This window comes from Ranitomeya imitator, chromosome 3 (assembly GCF_032444005.1).
Source record: "Ranitomeya imitator isolate aRanImi1 chromosome 3, aRanImi1.pri, whole genome shotgun sequence".
Taxonomy (NCBI): Eukaryota; Metazoa; Chordata; class Amphibia; order Anura; family Dendrobatidae; genus Ranitomeya; species Ranitomeya imitator.
The window spans coordinates 247,949,951-247,968,936 of record NC_091284.1 but is presented as its reverse complement, the minus strand read 5'-3'; the positions used below and the strand labels follow the sequence as shown (position 1 = coordinate 247,968,936).

Genomic DNA, 18,986 nt, shown 5'->3' with positions numbered 1-18,986 from the left:
CCTGACCTTATTCAATTGAGATGCTGTGGCATGACCTTAAAAAGGCGAAATGTGGCTGAATTACAACAATTCTGTAAAGAGAAGTGGGCCAAAATTTCTCCAGAGCATTGTAACAGACTTATTTCCAGTTATCGCAAATACTTGATTGCAGTTGTTGCTGCTAACGGTGTCACAACCGATGATTAAGTTAAAGGGGCAATCACTTTTTCACACAGGGCCCAGTAGGTTTGGATTTCCTTCTCCCATAATAATAAAGACCTTCATTTAAAAACTGCATTTTGTGTTTACTTGTGTTATATTCTTCTATTTTAAATTAAGACAAACATACAAAAGAATAGGAAGTCAGGAAGGGGGCAAACGCTTTTTCGCACAGCTGTAAATTTATAGTCTTATATAGGTAATCTCATCCCACTTATTTTAGAAGTACTTGATAAATAATCTCCCCAGATAGTTTTGTGTGACATTTTTGGGAGACTTTTCCAGGCAAGACATACTATAAATGGAGTAAAATTACAACAACGTTAAGAAACATTCATAACTAAAATTGTTGTAGCACCAAAGCCTCTATAATTTACATATCTGTGAAGGTGTGAAGAAATCATGGACCACAGTGATATCTTCTGCACTTCTGCATTGTAACGGTGTCACGGTAGAACAATAACACTAACCTTGGGGAGTTTGTCTTTCTGAACGTCCTAATTTAAGACTATCCAATGAAAGAATAGGTGGTGGGGAATAAATGAGTTCATTAAAGTCATTCTGAGTTCTGATGTGCTGTATTCTCCCTCTGAAATAAAAAAAGGAAAAAGTTAATTTTGATTTGCTCCTTTAATTACACTCATTCACTACATTCTACATCTAGTTTAGTGGAAACTCTTGAACTCTTGAAAGAGAACCTGTCAAAAGCTTTTATTTCCCCAAACAATTAATATGATTGCATAGCCCTTTAACAGATAAGCCAGTGATCTTTTTATGATGCACTTCTAGCTTCTCAGCCTCACGTTGTATTTCCCACCTAACAGCACTCTCCCCTCGCTGATTGAGAGGCCAGTGGCTGCGTACCAAACTTGTCAATCAGCGAGGGATGGGGTAGTGGTGTCGTTAAGTAGGATATACAGTGAGAGGCTGAGACGCAAGATGTGCATTGTCACACCCCAATGCACTTCTAGACAGCTTCAAAATACAATTTCTCACTGTTGGAGCATCGCTTTGGCATCATGAAAGGACCAATTAGCTTATCTTTTAAAGAACTACGCACTCATATTACTGATTTTGGGGGAAAAGGACAAGTTTCTGACAGGTTCCATTTAAGCGTTCTATAACCACATTTGAAATATATTACTGAAAAAAATTGAGTTGAATGTATATGTTTTACTTTGTAAGTACTTTATAAGTCCAGCTTTACTAAAACAATGTAACTTTCATATACCTTGAAGCCAATGAAATGCCTCAGTTCTAGCCTCTCTGACAATCAGTTATTATCATAAGGAAGGAAATGTCTGGTTACTTATTTCCCCTTACTTTACATGGCTATACATACAGTATATGAATAGGCTCAAAAAATACATTCATTGTCTGCCAGAGCTAGAGCCATTGTGGCTTATAGAAGCAAGTCTTTAGGGAAGTCCATCTATGATATCCATATGCTCTAAAAGAACTTATAAACAAAGGTATTGTTTATGAGACATTATCTTTTATTAGCTAGTGATATACGCAGTTTATAGTCTTTGGTAACAACCAACTGATATGGGACCAGGATGTATTTACATTGTAGAGCGTTATGTAACCTTGTTACGAATTATTGACCTTTGTATTCACTGGATTCTGTCCCATGCAGACAGTGGGTTGAACTGCAGACAGCACCCATTATATAGCATCCAATGCCATATACACTCCCTGACAGAAGTTATGTCGCTTATCCATGTTATGTAAATAAAAGCTTATAACCTGACGTTAAATTCATCCATTGGTTGTATAAATTATTCTTTTGAAAGCTGAAACCCTCCGAAATGTGGTTTAGGTTAAGAAAATAAATTGGCATCAATGCAGAAATATTGATCATTTAATGGACACAGAATGGTCAGATTTTGGCAAGACAAAAGTTTTGTCGCCCACAGAAGGTAATGTGATATTCAAACAAATAAATAACTTAAAATACAAATATATGTTGCATAACATTGGTGAATGAAGTTGTGGTGCTATTAGAGTCATATTTAATATTTTGTGTGACTTCCATGAGCTTGAAGGACTGCATCCATGAGGTTCAACAATGATTCATACAATTTATTAATGAAGTCATCAGGAATAGCAAAGAATGCAGTCTTACATGCCTCCCAGAGTTCATCTAGATTCTTTGGTTTTGTCTTCCAAGCTTCCTCTTTCATCCTCTCCCAAACATGCTCAATGATGTTCATGTCTGTGACTGGGCTGGCCAGTCCTTGAGCACCTTGATCTTTTTTGCCTGGAGGAACTTTATTGTAGAAATGGATGTATGAGATGGAGCACCATCCTGCTTGCAGAATTTGACCCCTTTTATGATTTGGAATATAAGAGGTAGCTAATACTTCTTGATATTTTAGGCTATTGATATTGCCTTCCACCTTGTAAATGTTTTGTGCACCCCCATACTGAATGTAACCCCAGACTATAATGTTTCCAACCCCCAATTTAACTGTTTGCTGGGTGTATTTTGGATCCATACGGGCTCCAGTAGGTCTCTTGCAGTATTTGCGGCGTCTGTGGTGTAATTCTACTGAAGATGCATCAGAGAAATCCACCTTCTGCCACTTTTCCAGCATCTTTGCATTTGCAAATGCCACACGGTTTTTTATTTGCCTTTTGTTTAGTGCTGGCTTCTGGGCACTGATTCTTCCATGGAGGCCATTTCAAGGCAGAATCCTACAAACTGTTCTAGTTGACACAGGGACTTGAGGTGACCAGGCCTGTTGGTACTCAGCTGCAGTGGAAGAGGGACTTGCTTTGGATTTTCTAACCAACAAATATTCCTCCTGAGCAGCTATTTTGCAGGGTCTGCCGGACCTGGGCTTGTCAAACACATCTCCAGTCTCTTCAAATCTTTTTTTAATTCTTTGTACTTGACTCTGAGACATATTAAAGGTGCCAGCCACCTCTGCAGTGGATCTGGTCTTCAGCCTCTTGATAATCCAGGCTTTGGTCGCAGGGTGGATTTTTGGCATGTTGTCAGAGCTCAAGTTGCAGTTCAAGTGAAGGTCTGGGGTGCTGGGTTTCTTTTTATACACACGCACTAATTAACCGATCATTTACTGAGCACAGGTGAGGATGTAAACTAGGATTGGGTGAATTATATGTCAGGGAGTGTAATGTTCCCAGTGGTATATACCATTTCATGTCCTTTGAAAACCATTCACTGATGACTTTGAGACAAATGTATGTTCTTTTTGCTGTGCAAAATAGTGTAGTACTTGAAAACAGATCACTAAAAGTCTGTCAGACCTGCTTTTTATAAAGGGTTTGTCTACTTCTGGACATCTACTTGATAATGTTCCTCAGGGAGGAAAAAAAAATTAAAAAATTGACACTCCCCTATTGGATTGGCAGAGCTCCACTATATTAATGACATGACCGCTAGCACCATGAGAAAATTCTCATGGTGCTAGCGGCGATGTAATGAAGGTTACAACAGTTCATCGGCCAGCTCACACTGAACTGAATGTAGGAACAGTTGACAATGACCAGCGGTAACCTCTATATTGTCACTGAAGCTGCATCCCAAGCTTTATCAGTGTGTCCTGGATTCATGTCTGAGTGGTTGCATCATGCCAGTGCTCATCCATGTAATCCAAATGTAGCAGAGCTGGAGTACTTTGTAGGACAAAAGGATTGATGTCGGACAGGTGAGGAATATGGTGTTTTATTATTTTAATTTTTACACTAATAAATGGGAAAAAAGAGAATGGGTTGTGTTTATTTCAAACAAAGAAGTCTGTGTCTTTCATTCAATTAAATTACTTTATCCTTGCTGCTTATTTTTTACAATATGACTATGGGTTTAGTAATGGGAGCATCTTATTTATGCCTATTCATTGCTAATTCCTGGGCTTGATGTCAGCGGCCATAAAACAGCTGACATGAAACACAACCCTATTACCCCACTTGTCACCACACCAGGACAAGTGGGAAGAGCGAGGCTATGTGCCATATTTGGTGCGCCTTTTCTGGGGCGGCTGAGGGCTGTTGTTCTTAGCCTGGGAAGGGGTCCAATATGCCAAGCCCCTTCCCAGGCTATTAATATCAGCCCACAGCTGTCTGTTTAGCCTTTGCTGGTTAGAATTTATAGTCAGACCCTTCGTTGTTTTTCTTCTGGGGTACTCTGTAAATTAACCAGTAAAGGCTAAGCAAACAGCTGTGAGCTGTTATTAATAGCCTGGGAACCTTTTGGGATATTGGCCTCTTTCTCAGATTATAAACATTTATCCCCAGCGGTCAACCTTTCCCTCTTCTGGTTAATAAAATTACGTGGAAGCCTACGTCATTTTAAAAAAATTTTATTTTATTTTACACACGCTGTACACAGCGGATGATAAATGCAACTTCTATCATTGTCGCTTGGTCGCGCTGATGTCAGGGGGCGACAATGATCTGAGCTGTCTTCAGCACCTGACGCCTGGGAACAGAGCAAACTGTACTGCTTTTTTTCAGGTACCGGTACGAGTCACACTGTGTGGCACACAGACTGCACACGGACTTCACACAAATGTCACACGTATGTAACACATGGACACCGATAGCCCTGGTACTGTTTGTTACAGTACCGGAAGTATCAGGACATGTGAAAGAGCCCTTATAAGTCTAATGGTTCACAAGCCTCCTTCCCTGCCTGTCAGATTGCTGATCTGACACTGTGCTGTGCAGTGTCAGATCAGCGATCTGACAACATATAGTGATGTCCCATACTGGGACAATGTAACTATTATATTTTTTTACTAAAGTTAAAAAAATATATGTTATGTGTAAAAATATTTTTTTTAAAAATCCTCAAATAAAGAAAAAAAAAGATAAATATTTTTCCAATAAATGTATTTATGTAAATAAAAAAAAAATAAAAGTACACATATTTGGTATCTCTGCATCCGTAACAACCCGCTCTATAAAACTGTCTACTAGTTAGCCCTTTCAGTGAACACAGTAAAAAAAATAAAATAAAAAAGAGGCAAAAAAACAATGCTTCATCACAGGGGTGGGGAACCTCAGGCCTCAGGGCCATTTACGGCCCTCGATGACCTCTCATCAGGCCCCCGGGCAGATTCTCAGGTATATATACAGTGGGGCAAAAAAGTATTTAGTCAGTCAGCAATAGTGCAAGTTCCACCACTTAAAAAGATGAGAGGCGTCTGTAATTTACATCATAGGTAGACCTCAACTATGGGAGACAAGCTGAGAAAAAAAAATCCAGAAAATCACATTGTCTGTTTTTTTAACATTTTATTTGCATATTATGGTGGAAAATAAGTATTTGGTCAGAAACAAAATTTCATCTCAATACTTTGTAATATATCCTTTGTTGGCAATGACAGAGGTCAAACGTTTTCTGTAAGTCTTCACAAGGTTGCCACACACTGTTGTTGGTATGTTGGCCCATTCCTCCATGCAGATCTCCTCTAGAGCAGTGATGTTTTTGGCTTTTCGCTTGGCAACACGGAATTTCAACTCCCTCCAAAGGTTTTCTATAGGGTTGAGATCTGGAGACTGGCTAGGCCACTCCAGGACCTTGAAATGCTTCTTACGAAGCCACTCCTTCGTTGCCCTGGCGGTGTGCTTTGGATCATTGTCATGTTGAAAGACCCAGCCACGTTTCATCTTCAATGCCCTTGCTGATGGAAGGAGGTTTGCACTCAAAATCTCACGATACATGGCCCCATTCATTCTTTCATGTACCCGGATCAGTCGTCCTAGCCCCTTTGCAGAGAAACAGCCCCAAAGCATGATGTTTCCACCACCATGCTTTACAGTAGGTATGGTGTTTGATGGATGCAACTCAGTATTCTTTTTCCTCCAAACACAACAAGTTGTGTTTCTACCAAACAGTTCCAGTTTGGTTTCATCAGACCATAGGACATTCTCCCAAAACTCCTCTGGATCATCCAAATGCTCTCTAGCAAACTTCAGACGGGCCTGGACATGTACTGGCTTAAGCAGTGGGACACGTCTGGCACTGCAGGATCTGAGTCCATGGTGGCGTAGTGTGTTACTTATGGTAGGCCTTGTTACATTGGTCCCAGCTCTCTGCAGTTCATTCACTAGGTCCCCCCGCGTGGTTCTGGGATTTTTGCTCACCGTTCTTGTGATCATTCTGACCCCACGGGGTGGGATTTTGCGTGGAGCCCCAGATCGAGGGAGATTATCAGTGGTCTTGTATGTCTTCCATTTTCTAATTATTGCTCCCACTGTTGATTTCTTCACTCCAAGCTGGTTGGCTATTGCAGATTCAGTCTTCCCAGCCTGGTGCAGGGCTACAATTTTGTTTCTGGTGTCCTTTGACAGCTCTTTGGTCTTCACCATAGTGGAGTTTGGAGTCAGACTGTTTGAGGGTGTGCACAGGTGTCTTTTTATACTGATAACAAGTTTAAACAGGTGCCATTACTACAGGTAATGAGTGGAGGAAAGAGGAGACTCTTAAAGAAGAAGTTACAGGTCTGTGAGAGCCAGAAATCTTGATTGTTTGTTTCTGACCAAATACTTATTTTCCACAATAATATGCAAAAAAAATTATAAAAAAACAGACAATGTGATTTTCTGGATTTTTTTTTCTCAGTTTGTCTCCCATAGTTGAGGTCTACCTATGATGTAAATTACAGACGCCTCTCATCTTTTTAAGTGGTGGAACTTGCACTATTGCTGACTGACTAAATACTTTTTTGCCCCACTGTATAAATCCTCCCAAATAAAAAGTGCAAAAGGACAACGTATAAAATTAATTTTATTGAAAATAATACAAAGTATAAAAAGCTAATATATTCACAAAATGTAGCTGATAAATATGAGCACAATATAATGTTATGATAGGACACCAAATAAAATATTACAAAAAAATATATATAATAACCTACACACTAATATGATATATCCTAGCACTATTCACAAAAATGCACCAATAAAAAGAGGGAATTATTTTATGAATATATCAAAACCACTCAAAAAAGTGCATAGTGCAAAATACAAAACTGTGCAAAAAATTATGCAAAAAATTAATACCACAGCTGGAATAAAGAAATATATAGAGGCACCATTTGCAAAAAATTTTTTTAATAAAAATATTCAAAATTTAATGTGTAAAAAAGTGCAAAATGCTGAATGAATATGTGCAAAAAGGATTTTTATAAATATAATCAATCCAGAGCAAAGTGCAACAGTGCTAATGAAGGTAGAATTTGTGCAAAATTGCAATGGCGCTGTTAGACTAACACTAAAAAAATAATTAATTTGCACTAAACCCATGAACATATATGACTAAAAAAACAATGGTGCGACTAATACTATAACCATATAACCAATAGGACAGTGTTGCTAAAATGCAAAAATTCTACAGTATGACTACAAAGTGCAGGAAGTGCAAGTAGATAGTATCACACTAACACACTATCACAATAAAGTGAATAAAGTAGGTAAAATCAAGTGACATTAAAGGCTCCTTATACCTATATGTGCTCCAAATCCCTACGCACATTTCGGCGCTTGCCTTCTTCCGGGGGGCGTCAGGGACCTCATTCTTGGTCAGGGAGCTGTATTTTGATTACAACCAGTTCATTAATTTCTTCTTGTTCTGTTAGCACACACATGCAGTGTTCACTACTGAACACTGAAGGGCATGCAATGAAAGACTACATCTTGAAACCACTGCCAGAGTCAGAATGTACTTTGTGGGTGGAGTTTGTATGGCCCCCAAAGGATGGTGTAAATAACCAAATGGCCCTTGGCGGAAAAAAAGATTCCCCACCCCTGCTCTATCATCTTACCGCCGAACAAAAAGTGCAATAAAATGCAATAAAAAAGTTTGATATAAATAAAAATGGTACCGCTGAAAATGACATCTTGTCCCGCAAAAAAACAAACCACCATACAGCTCCATCAGTAGAAAAATAAAAAAGTTATAGCTCTCAGAATAAAGCGATGCAAAAATAATAATTTTTTATATAAAATACTGTATATACTTGAGTATAAGCCGACCTGAGTATAAGCCAACCCCCGTATACTTGAGTATAAGCCGACTCACGTATAATCCTAGGGTGGAAAATGCAGTAGCTACCGGTAAATGTCAAAAGTAAAAATAGATACCAATAAAAGTTAAATTAATTGAGACATCAGTAGGTTAAGTGTTTTTGAATATCCATATTGAATCAGGAGCCCCATGTAATGCTCCATACAGTTCATGATGGGCCCCATAAGATGTTCCATACAAAATACGCCCCATATAATGCTCCATAAAATTTATGATGGGCCCCATAAGATGCTCCATATTAAAATATGCCCCATATAATCCAGCATAAAGGTTAATAATGGCCTTATAAGATGCTCCATAGACATATTTGCCCAATATAATGCTGCACAAATGTTGATTACGGCCCCATAAGATGCTCCATACAGACACTTGCCCCATATAATGCTCCAGAAACGTTAATTATGGCCCCATAAGATGCTCCATAAAGATATTTGCGCCATATAGTGCTGCACAAACGTTGATTATGGCCCCATAAGATGCTCCTTTCAGACACTTGCCCCATTTGCTGTTGCTGCGATAAAAAAAAAAAAAATCACATACTCGCCTCTCCGTCAATCAGGCCCCAGGCACTTTCAATATTCACCTGACTTCGTTCCGGCGCCGCTCCATCTTCAGCGTCTTCTGCACTGACGTTCAGGCAGAGGGTGCGCACTAACCACGTCATCGCGCCCTCTGACCTGAGCTTCACAGCAGAAGACGCTGAAGATGGAGCGGCGCCGGAACGAAGTCAGGTGAACATTGAAAGTGCCGGGGGCCTTTCAATGCCTTACGGCATCCGTAGCTTTTCTTTTGATTAACTGGCCTGGGACGATGCCACCATTGTGGCGTGATGCACATTTGATATCATGCTAGTCTAACTTATCAAAAGAAGAGCTGCAGATGTCAGGAGGTAGAAAGTGGTTCTCAGGGTTCCCATTCAAATGTCACAGAGTGCAAGATAGGCTGCATGACCAGGTCCAGCGAATCAGTTTGTATCATTTTTATGCAGAAGTGATAAAATCTAAACTTTACACTAATCATCCTAAAAATCCAGAAAATTCACGCTGTCAGTCCAGAGCTAGAAGTAATACAAGGGCTTAACCCATTTATGCCAAGGTATTTTTTCTATTTTTGTGAAGTCATTTGCTCCTCCCCCTCTTGTAAGAGTCATAACTTTTATTTTTCCTTTGACTTAACTATAAAATGGCTTGTTTTTTTGGTGGGAGTAGTTAAAGTTTGGAATAAAACAGTCCATTTTACCATTCAATGAACTAGATAACAAGAAAAAAAATTCCAAGTGCGGTGAAAAACAATTATACCATTTTTTTGGGGGGTGATTTATTCTGTAGCGTTCATGCTTATCTGTATAAAAAAATACTTTTTTTGCCTTATTTTTTTTAGTCATCTTATACTACAGTAAAGCCACATGGCATCCCATTGGCACCACCTCCCAACTGCATTACAAGTGGGCTGATAAGCATCCAAAATGGTGAAACACAACAGAAATTGACAGTGGCATTAAAAGGTTTGAATAGCAGCTACTGGAGCCAGCTGTATGGAGGAGTATGTTGGCTGAATAACAAAATAGGATTCTACAATGTTCGGACAGTACCAGATGTATGAGAGCACGGTGGCTCAGTAGTTAGTAATGCAGCCTTGCAGTGCTGAGGTCCTGGGTTCAAATCCCACCAACGACAACATCTGCAAAGAGTTTGTATGTTCTCCCCGTGTTTGCATGGGTTTCCTCCCACACTCCAAAAACATACCGATGGTTAGCCCCAATGGGGACAGTGCTGATAATGTCTGTAAATTCATGTCTGTCGCATGTCAGGAAAGGGTTAAACTATGTAAACATTGGGGAGATTTATTATGCTTGTGTAAGGGTCAGCCCGGACTGTAGTCGTGGCCAAGGACACCTGTGCTTCTGTGTTCTGACCTCCCCTCACAGAAAAACATTCGCCCTTAGTCAGCATACCTGTGTCTTCAGGTCCAGCTCCTTCTGGATCTTCCCTAGGATGCGGGAGACCCACTCCAGGCAGATTTGTATTTGTATTAACTGAGACACAGTCCAAAGTAACTTGAATGAAATCACCTTTACTTAGCACATCTGTGGTCTTTACAACATTTGCAACAGGTGTCACAGTGCATTGTTCCTTATCTTTCCCTCCACCTCTCTTACGGTTACACAGCTCGGACCGTCCCTGAAGGTTCCTCTGGACACTCTCTGTACAGCTCTGCTACAGTTAAGCTTCCCTTGGTCTGCTTCGCCCCAGACACAAGTTCATTAATTACTGGAGTCAGTTGCCACTGGGAGAATAAACTGCCTTTCTGTGCTGCGCTCTGTGTAGGTGCCAAGTTCCGTCTGACTATACTCACTGCTTCTGTGAGGTTTCCTGACCGCTCTGTCCTGGTCCTCAGAGTTTCCACCCACGCCGAGAGCTGCCACATCCTGACGCTTCCTAGGGCACTCTGCTGTACAAGCCTGCTGTATTTTCTTCCTTCTGCTGCAGATGGCTAGGCCCCACTTTAACGGTGCGGAGCTGCTGCTGTGTCCTGGGCCTATAGCCCATGTGGACCTTTGGGCGCTCCCGCCCTACTGAACTATTCTAGAACTATACCCTGGCTTACCAAGCAGCAGCCCCTCCTACACATTAACCATATACTGTCCTAAATTCCTAACTAACAATGTACTATATGGCCTATCCTATAATGCCCCCATCTAGTGGTCAAACTTCTTACTGCACTTACCCTACCAATCTATATACATAATTGTCTAAGGGGTACTTCCGTCTGTCTGTCTGTCCTTCTGTCACGGATATTCATTGGTCGCGGCCTCTGTCGATCATGGAATCCAAGTCGCTGATTGGTCGCGCCAGCTGCCTGTCATGGCTGCCGCGACCAATCAGCAATGGCCACAGTCCGATTAGTCCCTCCCTACTCCCCTGCAGTCAGTGCCCGGCGCCCACATACTACCCTCCGGTCTCCCCCCCGCAGACCCCGGCAGTGCCAGTCTCCTGCCCGCAAACAGCTCAGGTGGTGGCCTCCACACTGCCACCAGCCTGGCACACTGCCCTCAGCCTCCCCGGACCGTCCTCTGCTTACCGTCACCCCGTACTTAAGAGCGATGCCCGCTGGCGCTCCTCTCATCCAGCACGGGGAAGCGCGGCCGTGTTATCCCGGGACCCCCGGTGTAGAGCACGTGTCCGGGAACGCTGCGCCCCTGGCGGCATCTCAAGGCTGCACGGTGTGCACTGCGGACATGCTGCGACCTCAGGACACAGTACCATTCATCTCTATCAGTGCTGTTAGTATTTTATGGGCAGTACTAGATTGTGGCCCGATTCCAACGCATCGGGTGTTCTAGAATATGCATGTCCCCGTAGTATATGGACAATGATGATTCCAGAATTCGCGGCAGACTGTGCCCGTCGTTGATTGGTCGAGGCAACCTTTATGACATCATCGTCGCCATGGCAACCATTATGACATCTACGTCGATACTGTGCCCGTCGCTGAATCAGAAACGTGGGATTTCTACGTCCTTTATGACATCATCGTCGCCATGCTGTGCAGGTCTCTGATTGGTCGAGGCCTGGCGGCCTCGACCAATCAGAGACGCGGGATTTCCAGGACAGACAGACAGACAGAAAGACAGACAGACAGACAGAAAGACAGACAGACGGAAAAACCCTTAGACAATTATATATATAGATACTACGTGTGTGTGCTATATACTATGTGGCTGGACAATATACTACGTGGCTGGGCAATGTGCTACGTGGCTGTGCAATATACTACGTGGCTGTGCAATATACTACATGGCTGTGCAATATACTACTTGGCTGTGCAATTTACTATGTGGCTGTGCAATATACTATGTGGCTGTGCTATATACTACGTGGCTGTACTATATACTATGTGGCTGTGCTATATACTACGTGGCTGTGCTATATACTACGTGGCTGTGCTATATACTACGTGGCTGTGCTATATACTACGTGGCTGTGTTATATACACGTAGCTGTACTATATACTACATACCTGTGCTATATACTACGTGGCTGTGCTATATACTACGTGGCTGTGCTATATACTACGTACCTATGCTATATACTACGTGGCCTGTGTTATATGCTACGTAGACATGCATATTCTAGAATACCCGATGCGTTAGAATCGGGCCACCATCTAGTACAGGCATAAACTTACGAGAGGAGTAATGCACATGATGTGTAGCAGTACCCGTATACACAAATGGTAATACACTCAAATGTGTAGCAGTACCATTGTGTACATATTGCAAATATATACAAACAGAAGATATTTGACAACGGGGCGAAAGAGAAGTGGAAAGGCATAACCAAAACATAGCCACCCCCCTACACTTGCCCAAGAAAACTAAGGTAATAAAGTTAGACTATATCTCCATGGATGTCCTAAATTTGTCATCCACCATGAAGCACTCTGATAAAGAATGTTTTGTGTCTAAAAATTAGACAGTTTTTTAGTAAATCTGCCCCACTGACTACATAAAAATGCTAAGTAGTTTGGGAAGTTCTCCCAATTTTACAGTAAAGATTTTAATGGGCAGAGGTCAGTATGTAACAGTGTTTAGCAAGTTTCAAATCATACCTGGAGTTATCTTTGTTTTGTTGGTCTTCTTTCTGTTGAGACAAAGCCTTCTCCAGTTTTCTTTGTAGGGTGTTAGCCTAAATGATAGAATATGGCGGATGTGTTAGTTGACAAATATGCGGTTACTGGTGATATGCTATTATGCTATGTGACTTACTGGGTGTTCTTCTGACTGAAAAATCAAAATATTTGTATTTCTTTTATCCCGGACAGTAACCACAAAAAGAGAATTGTAAGGGTGGCTCCCTGAAACAGCACGGCAGTTTTCAATATTCTGCAATGGAATGTTTTCCAGACTCTCCTATAAAACATGGACAGATATTATTTTAATATATAACAAAGATAAAAAATATTCCAATGTTACTTTTCTCATAATTGTATAGCTTATTTCCCTTTTAGTATATCTACCTATGGAAATACAGTCTCTAGAAAGTAGATTTGTATGCATCAATTAATATAAATGGTCACTGTCATTTTTACAAACTGCATAAATCAAAACTAAAATAAGAAACATTGCAATATACATTATCAGGAAAATCTGCTTCTTGTTCCACTTGTAAGCTATTTTTTTTACCTCACTTGTCTCATCATTCACTGGTAAATACTGATAAAACACATCTTGGTCTAAACAAAACAAACTGCCAGCTCACTGAAGGTTTAGATTACATATGCATATCGAAGTCTATGGAGAAGGGAGGAGGCGGAAAGAGCTGAGTGAGACAGACAGAGAAACACACATTTTAGCCTGTGCTGCAGCTTTCCAATAAGTGTTTATAACACCTCAGTGCTGGATTCACATCTACACTGCACAATACTGCAGTATTACATCTTCCATGCTATTGCTACTTCTGAACAAATACTGTTGTATATAGAAATAGAAGAGAAGTAATCCCTCAGTCTCTATGTACCATGTATAGGAAACATCATAGCAGCTAGTCTCCCTCCACTAGCTCAGAAATAGCTGAAATTTACAGATAGAGACTGCAGAGTGGAAAACAGGTGAGAAATGCAGTATATAAGTGTGGTAGTTCGGCTCACTTGGCTGCAAACGGAGGTAGACACGGATACACAGTGGATTTAAGAACTTCCTTTGGTTTATTGTAGGCAGCATAAATCAAGGTGCAGTAAATAAAATACAGCCCTCTGGGCAAAACAGGAAAACAAAACAAAATGGTGGCAGAACAAACACAGTCCTTCTGTGAGCGGGGTTCCTCCCATTCACGGCTGGCAGAACACACACTGTTAAACTTCACAAGTCTGTACAACACTTTGCTGGAGTGCTACTTCACCAGGCACACACACTAAACACAGAAAGTTCTTTCCTTCAGCCATTTAAGCCCAGACCATGTGACTCCTCAACCACGTGACTGATCACATGACTGTCACATCACCAATGTCCTGTCAGCATCTGTACATGTAGATATGGGGGGACACTCTCCCACCCGTTCTATGAATGTTCCCCTAAAAACCAGCCCATAACATACGTTAACTTAACTCTCGCAACACTTACTGTGCTGGAGGAAATAAAACTCTGGATTTTATATCACTGACACCTCTATTACATTGCCAGTGACTCTGTCACACAAGTCACATAATGGCTTGTAAAATAGTGTTAATGCTCATGTACAGAAACATGACAGATATTTTTTTATCAGTAACTTGAAAGAACTGTAAACATTTTAACTATTTTTTTGCCTAAAATTGTGGTCTTTATTTCCTGTATTTGATGTTCCGATAGTATAGCAACATACAACAAAATAATAGCACCATAACATATTTACTAAAATTTTGAAATAGAAAAGAGGGAAATGCATTCTAATTGGATATGTGCTGCAGTGGACAGGTGGTAGAATTTTTTTTTTTTTACAAATTTTGATTCACAGAATTCTTTAACTTTTAAGTCATATTGACTCTTTAAGACAATGTGTAGGGAAGGACTGATTTAAAAAAAAAAGAAAACAGCTGAGTATGTGGTTTTATAGGCAGTGGTCCAGGGTCGGGATGGGCAAGGGGTCAGAGGTGAATATGTTCAGCAGGAAGTTCCCCCAGCAGCTGTTGCACATTCAGCTGCAATACACGCCATTAGCCAGTCAGAGGAAAGCAGATGACATCAATGACATACCTGTGGCTATCATGGCGAAGTCAGTTCTGGGCTCTGCACCGGTTACACAAGTGGGAGCCACAAGTCATGGGAGTGGAGGAAGGTAAGAAATATTTTTTGCTTTTTCTTTTATTTTTCCAAGCGGAGGTGCAGTAACAGCAAAAACATTTCGGTCATAGACACATGACCTTCATCAGTTACGTATGGTGATTGGTGGTGAGGTAAGTGTTTGCTCTGATTAACAAACTGTAATGCTTATTGCCCTTTAAAGGAAGGCACTGATTAGAATACTCAAGTATGGGCGCAGCCCTGCTGTGGCACTGCAGACGCGGAGTCAACCGCTTGTCTGGGACAGCGGATTTGATAAATCTGCAGGGGAAAACCGCTGCGGTTATCCCTGCAGATTTATCACGGTTTGTCTTGCGGTTTCCGCTGTGGGTTACTCCTGCACTTGTTTTACTATTGATGCTGCATATGCAGCATCAATAGTAATGTTAAAAATAATAAAAAAATGTTTATACTTTCCCCCCCAACGTCCCGATCTCCTCGGGGCTGCACGCAGCGGTCCGGTTCCAAAGATGCTATGCGAGAAGGACCTTCATGACGTCACGGTCATGTGACCGCGATGTCATCGCAGACCCTGCTCGCATAGCAACCCTGCGACCGGACACCAGCGTGCAGCACTGAGAGGTGAGTATATCATTATTTTTTATTTTAATCCTTTTTTTTAACACAAATATGGTTCCCAGGGCCTGGAGGAGAGTCTCCTCTCCTCCACCCCGGGTACCATCCGCACATGATCCGCTTACTTCCCGCATGGTGGGCACAGCCCTATGCGGGAAGTAAGCGGATCAATGCATTCCTATGTGTGCAGAATTGCCGCGATTCTGCACAAAAGAAGTGACATGCTGTGGATTGTAAACCGCTGCGTTCCCGCTCGTTTTTTTCCGCAGCATGTGCACAGCGTTTTTGGTTTCCCATAGGTTTACATTGAACTGTAAACTCATGGGAAACTGCTGCGGATCCGCAGCTGCAGAAACGCTGCGGATCCGCAGCAAAATCCGCACCGTGTGCACATAGCCTTAGGAGTTTCAGCTCCTTAACATGTACCACCCTGTTTTTAAAGGGACCAAAAGTAATTGGACAATTGACTCCAAGGCTATTTCATGGACAGGTGTGGGCAATTCCTTCGTCATGTAATTCTCAATTAAGCAGATAAAAGGCCTGGAGTTGATTTGAGGAGTGGTGCTGCATTTGGAAGGTTTTGCTGTGAAGTAAACATGCAGTCAAAGGAGCTCTCCATGCAGGTGAAACAAGCCATCCTTAAGGTGCGAAAACAGAAAAAACCCATCCGAGAAATTGTTACAATATTAGGAGTGGCAAAATCTACAGTTTGGTACATCCTGAGAAAGAAAGCAAGCACTGGTGGACTCATCAATGCAAAAAGACCTGGGCGTCCACTGAAGACAACAGTGGTGGATGATTGCAGAATAATCTCCATTGTGAAGAGAAACCCCTTCACAACAGCCAACCAAGTGAACAACACTCTCCAGGAGGTCGGCGTATCAATATCCAAATCTACCATAAAGAGAAGACTGCATGAAAGTAACTACAGAGGGTTCACTGCACGGTGCAAGCCACTCATAAGCATCAAGAAGAAAAAGGCTAGACTGGACTTTGCTAAAAAAAAAAAAATCTAAAAAAGCCAGCACAGTTCTGGAAGAACATTCTTTGGACAGATGAAACCAAGATCAACCTCTACCAGAATGATGGAAAGAGAAAAATATGGCGAAGGCATGGTACAGCTCATGATCCAAAGCATACCACATCATCTGTAAAACACGGCGGAGGCAGTGTGATGGCTTGGGCATGCATGTCTGCCAGTGGCACTGGGTCACTAGTGTTTATTGATGATGTGACACAGGACAGAAGCAGCCAAATGAATTCTGAGGTATTCAGAGCCATACTGTGTGCTCAGATCCAGCCAAATGCAGCCAAACTGATTGGTCGCCGTTTCATACTACAGATGGACAATGACCCAAAACATAAAGCCAAAGCAACCCAGGAGTTTATTAAAGCAAAGAAGTGGAATATACTTGAATGGCCAAGTAAGTCACCTGATCTCAACCCAATTGAGCATGCATTTCACTTGTTAAAGACTAAACTTCAGACAGATAGACCCACGAACAAACAGCAACTGAAAGCCACCACAGTGAAGGCCTGGCAGAGCATCAAAAAGGAGGAAACACAGCGTCTGGTGATGTCCATGAGTTCAAGACTTCAGGCAGTCATTGCCAACAAAGGGTTTTCAACCAAGTACTAGAAATGAACATTTTATTTAAAATTATTGAATCTGTTCAATTACTTTTGGTCCCTTTAAAAACAGGGTGGCACATGTTAAGGAGCTGAAACTCATAAACCCTTCATCCAATTTTAATGTGGATACCCTCAAATGAAAGCTGAAAGTCTGAACTTCAACTGCATCTTAATTGTTTTGTTTAAAATTCATTGTGGTAATGTGTACAACCAAAATTAGAAAAATGTTGTCTCTGTCTAAATATATATGGACCTGTATATATATACACACCTATTCTATGTGTATATATCTATTCTATCTATTTTTTTCTAACCTATTCTATTCTATACTGTAAGCGGCAGATCATTTGCCGGCTTTTAATCTATCTATCTATCGATGAATATTTCATTTTAAAATGATGTGTAAATGACTTAGAGAGTTTCTCTATGTAAATACTCATGTTAAAATCGCATTGCAGTCTGATGGCAATCGCACTGCATTCAGATGTAAATGGAATGCTAAGTGTGAAAAATTGGATTGAACTCGCACAAAATACGCATGACACTTGCATGACAATTGCATTGCACTCCTCCAACTCTCCTGCATCAAAATCGGACCGATTTTTAATTCGATAGTGTGTCTCCAGCCTTAGAGGGAAACCCCAAAGTAAATGTTCAGCGTAAAGCACAGGCTAAATGTTATCCCAAACGTTATGTAAAATGTTTCCAATAAAAGCTTCAACTGACTCCACAAAAAAAGTCCCCACTTAGGTCCGTCATCTGTCAATGGAAATATAGGGGGCTTTCATGTTACTGGTAGCACAAAGGCTCTGGAAAGTGAAATGGCTTCTCACCCCCACAAAAGAAATTCAGCACATTCTGTGCTCCCAAATCCAAAAGCCCATTTCCCTTCTGAGCCCCACAATGTGCCTAAACCACATTTAGCATCCATATGTTTGGTATTTCTGTAGCGATGAGACCCCGCCTAATTTTCGGGTGCATATCTCGAGGTACATGAGCTGGGCACAATGTATTGGTTACTACAATGTACTGGTCACTAGAGATGTGTGAATGTTTCAAGGTTCGGTAAGGAGTTGCCGAACGGACCTCCGTTCGCTGAACCTATCCGAACCCCATTAGATTCAATGGGAGGCAAAACCAAACACAACACCTTAAGAGTTGACAAAAAGCTTCCCAAACAGCTAAAATTAGGAGCAGATACTAGGAAATGTGGCATCAATAGACCCACAGTAGAAATTTGCAAATGGCACAGCAGCAGTCAGCCATGTGCCAAGAATTATGTATTAGGCTCTGGCCCAGCATTTACAGCATAGAATTTAAGTTTTAATCGGGACCTGTGGTTAAGGGAGCAGTATATGCCTTCTTAGCTGGGAGACCTCACACCTCATGCAAAACCTCCCTTTTTTTAATTCCAGCCACACTCAGATGGCACAAACATCAATTTTATAGACTACCATTGATAGGAAAATGTGGGGAAAGTAACACAGGTAGTTGACTGAAAGAAAGTGCATGCCTGCCTGTCTGGGAGACCTAATTACATGGGCAACCCATTAGATGGAGATGAAACGTGGAGTCTCCACATTTCAAAAAAATAATTGTCACGCAGCACAAAAGTGGCATCAATTTCCACAGAATAGAAACAGTAAAATAGGCCTCTGACACACCTTTTACTACAGGCAACACACCAGATGATGACCCAAC

The 18,986-nt window shown here is 41.4% G+C and overlaps 1 protein-coding gene across 3 annotated transcripts in view; it reads right to left on the bottom strand.

The window, feature by feature from the left end:
* The window catches only part of EPS8L3 (EPS8 signaling adaptor L3), a 300,349-nt gene that overhangs the window by 106,991 nt on the left and 174,372 nt on the right, over window positions 1-18,986 (bottom strand). For all 3 annotated transcript variants that reach the window (XM_069756327.1, XM_069756329.1, XM_069756328.1), the window contains exons 6-8: window positions 13,026-13,169; window positions 12,869-12,945; window positions 669-787 (exon numbers count right to left, since the gene is read on the bottom strand). In XM_069756327.1, the coding sequence (XP_069612428.1) occupies window positions 669-787; window positions 12,869-12,945; window positions 13,026-13,169 (340 nt within the window). The remainder of the gene's footprint in view (window positions 1-668; window positions 788-12,868; window positions 12,946-13,025; window positions 13,170-18,986) is intronic.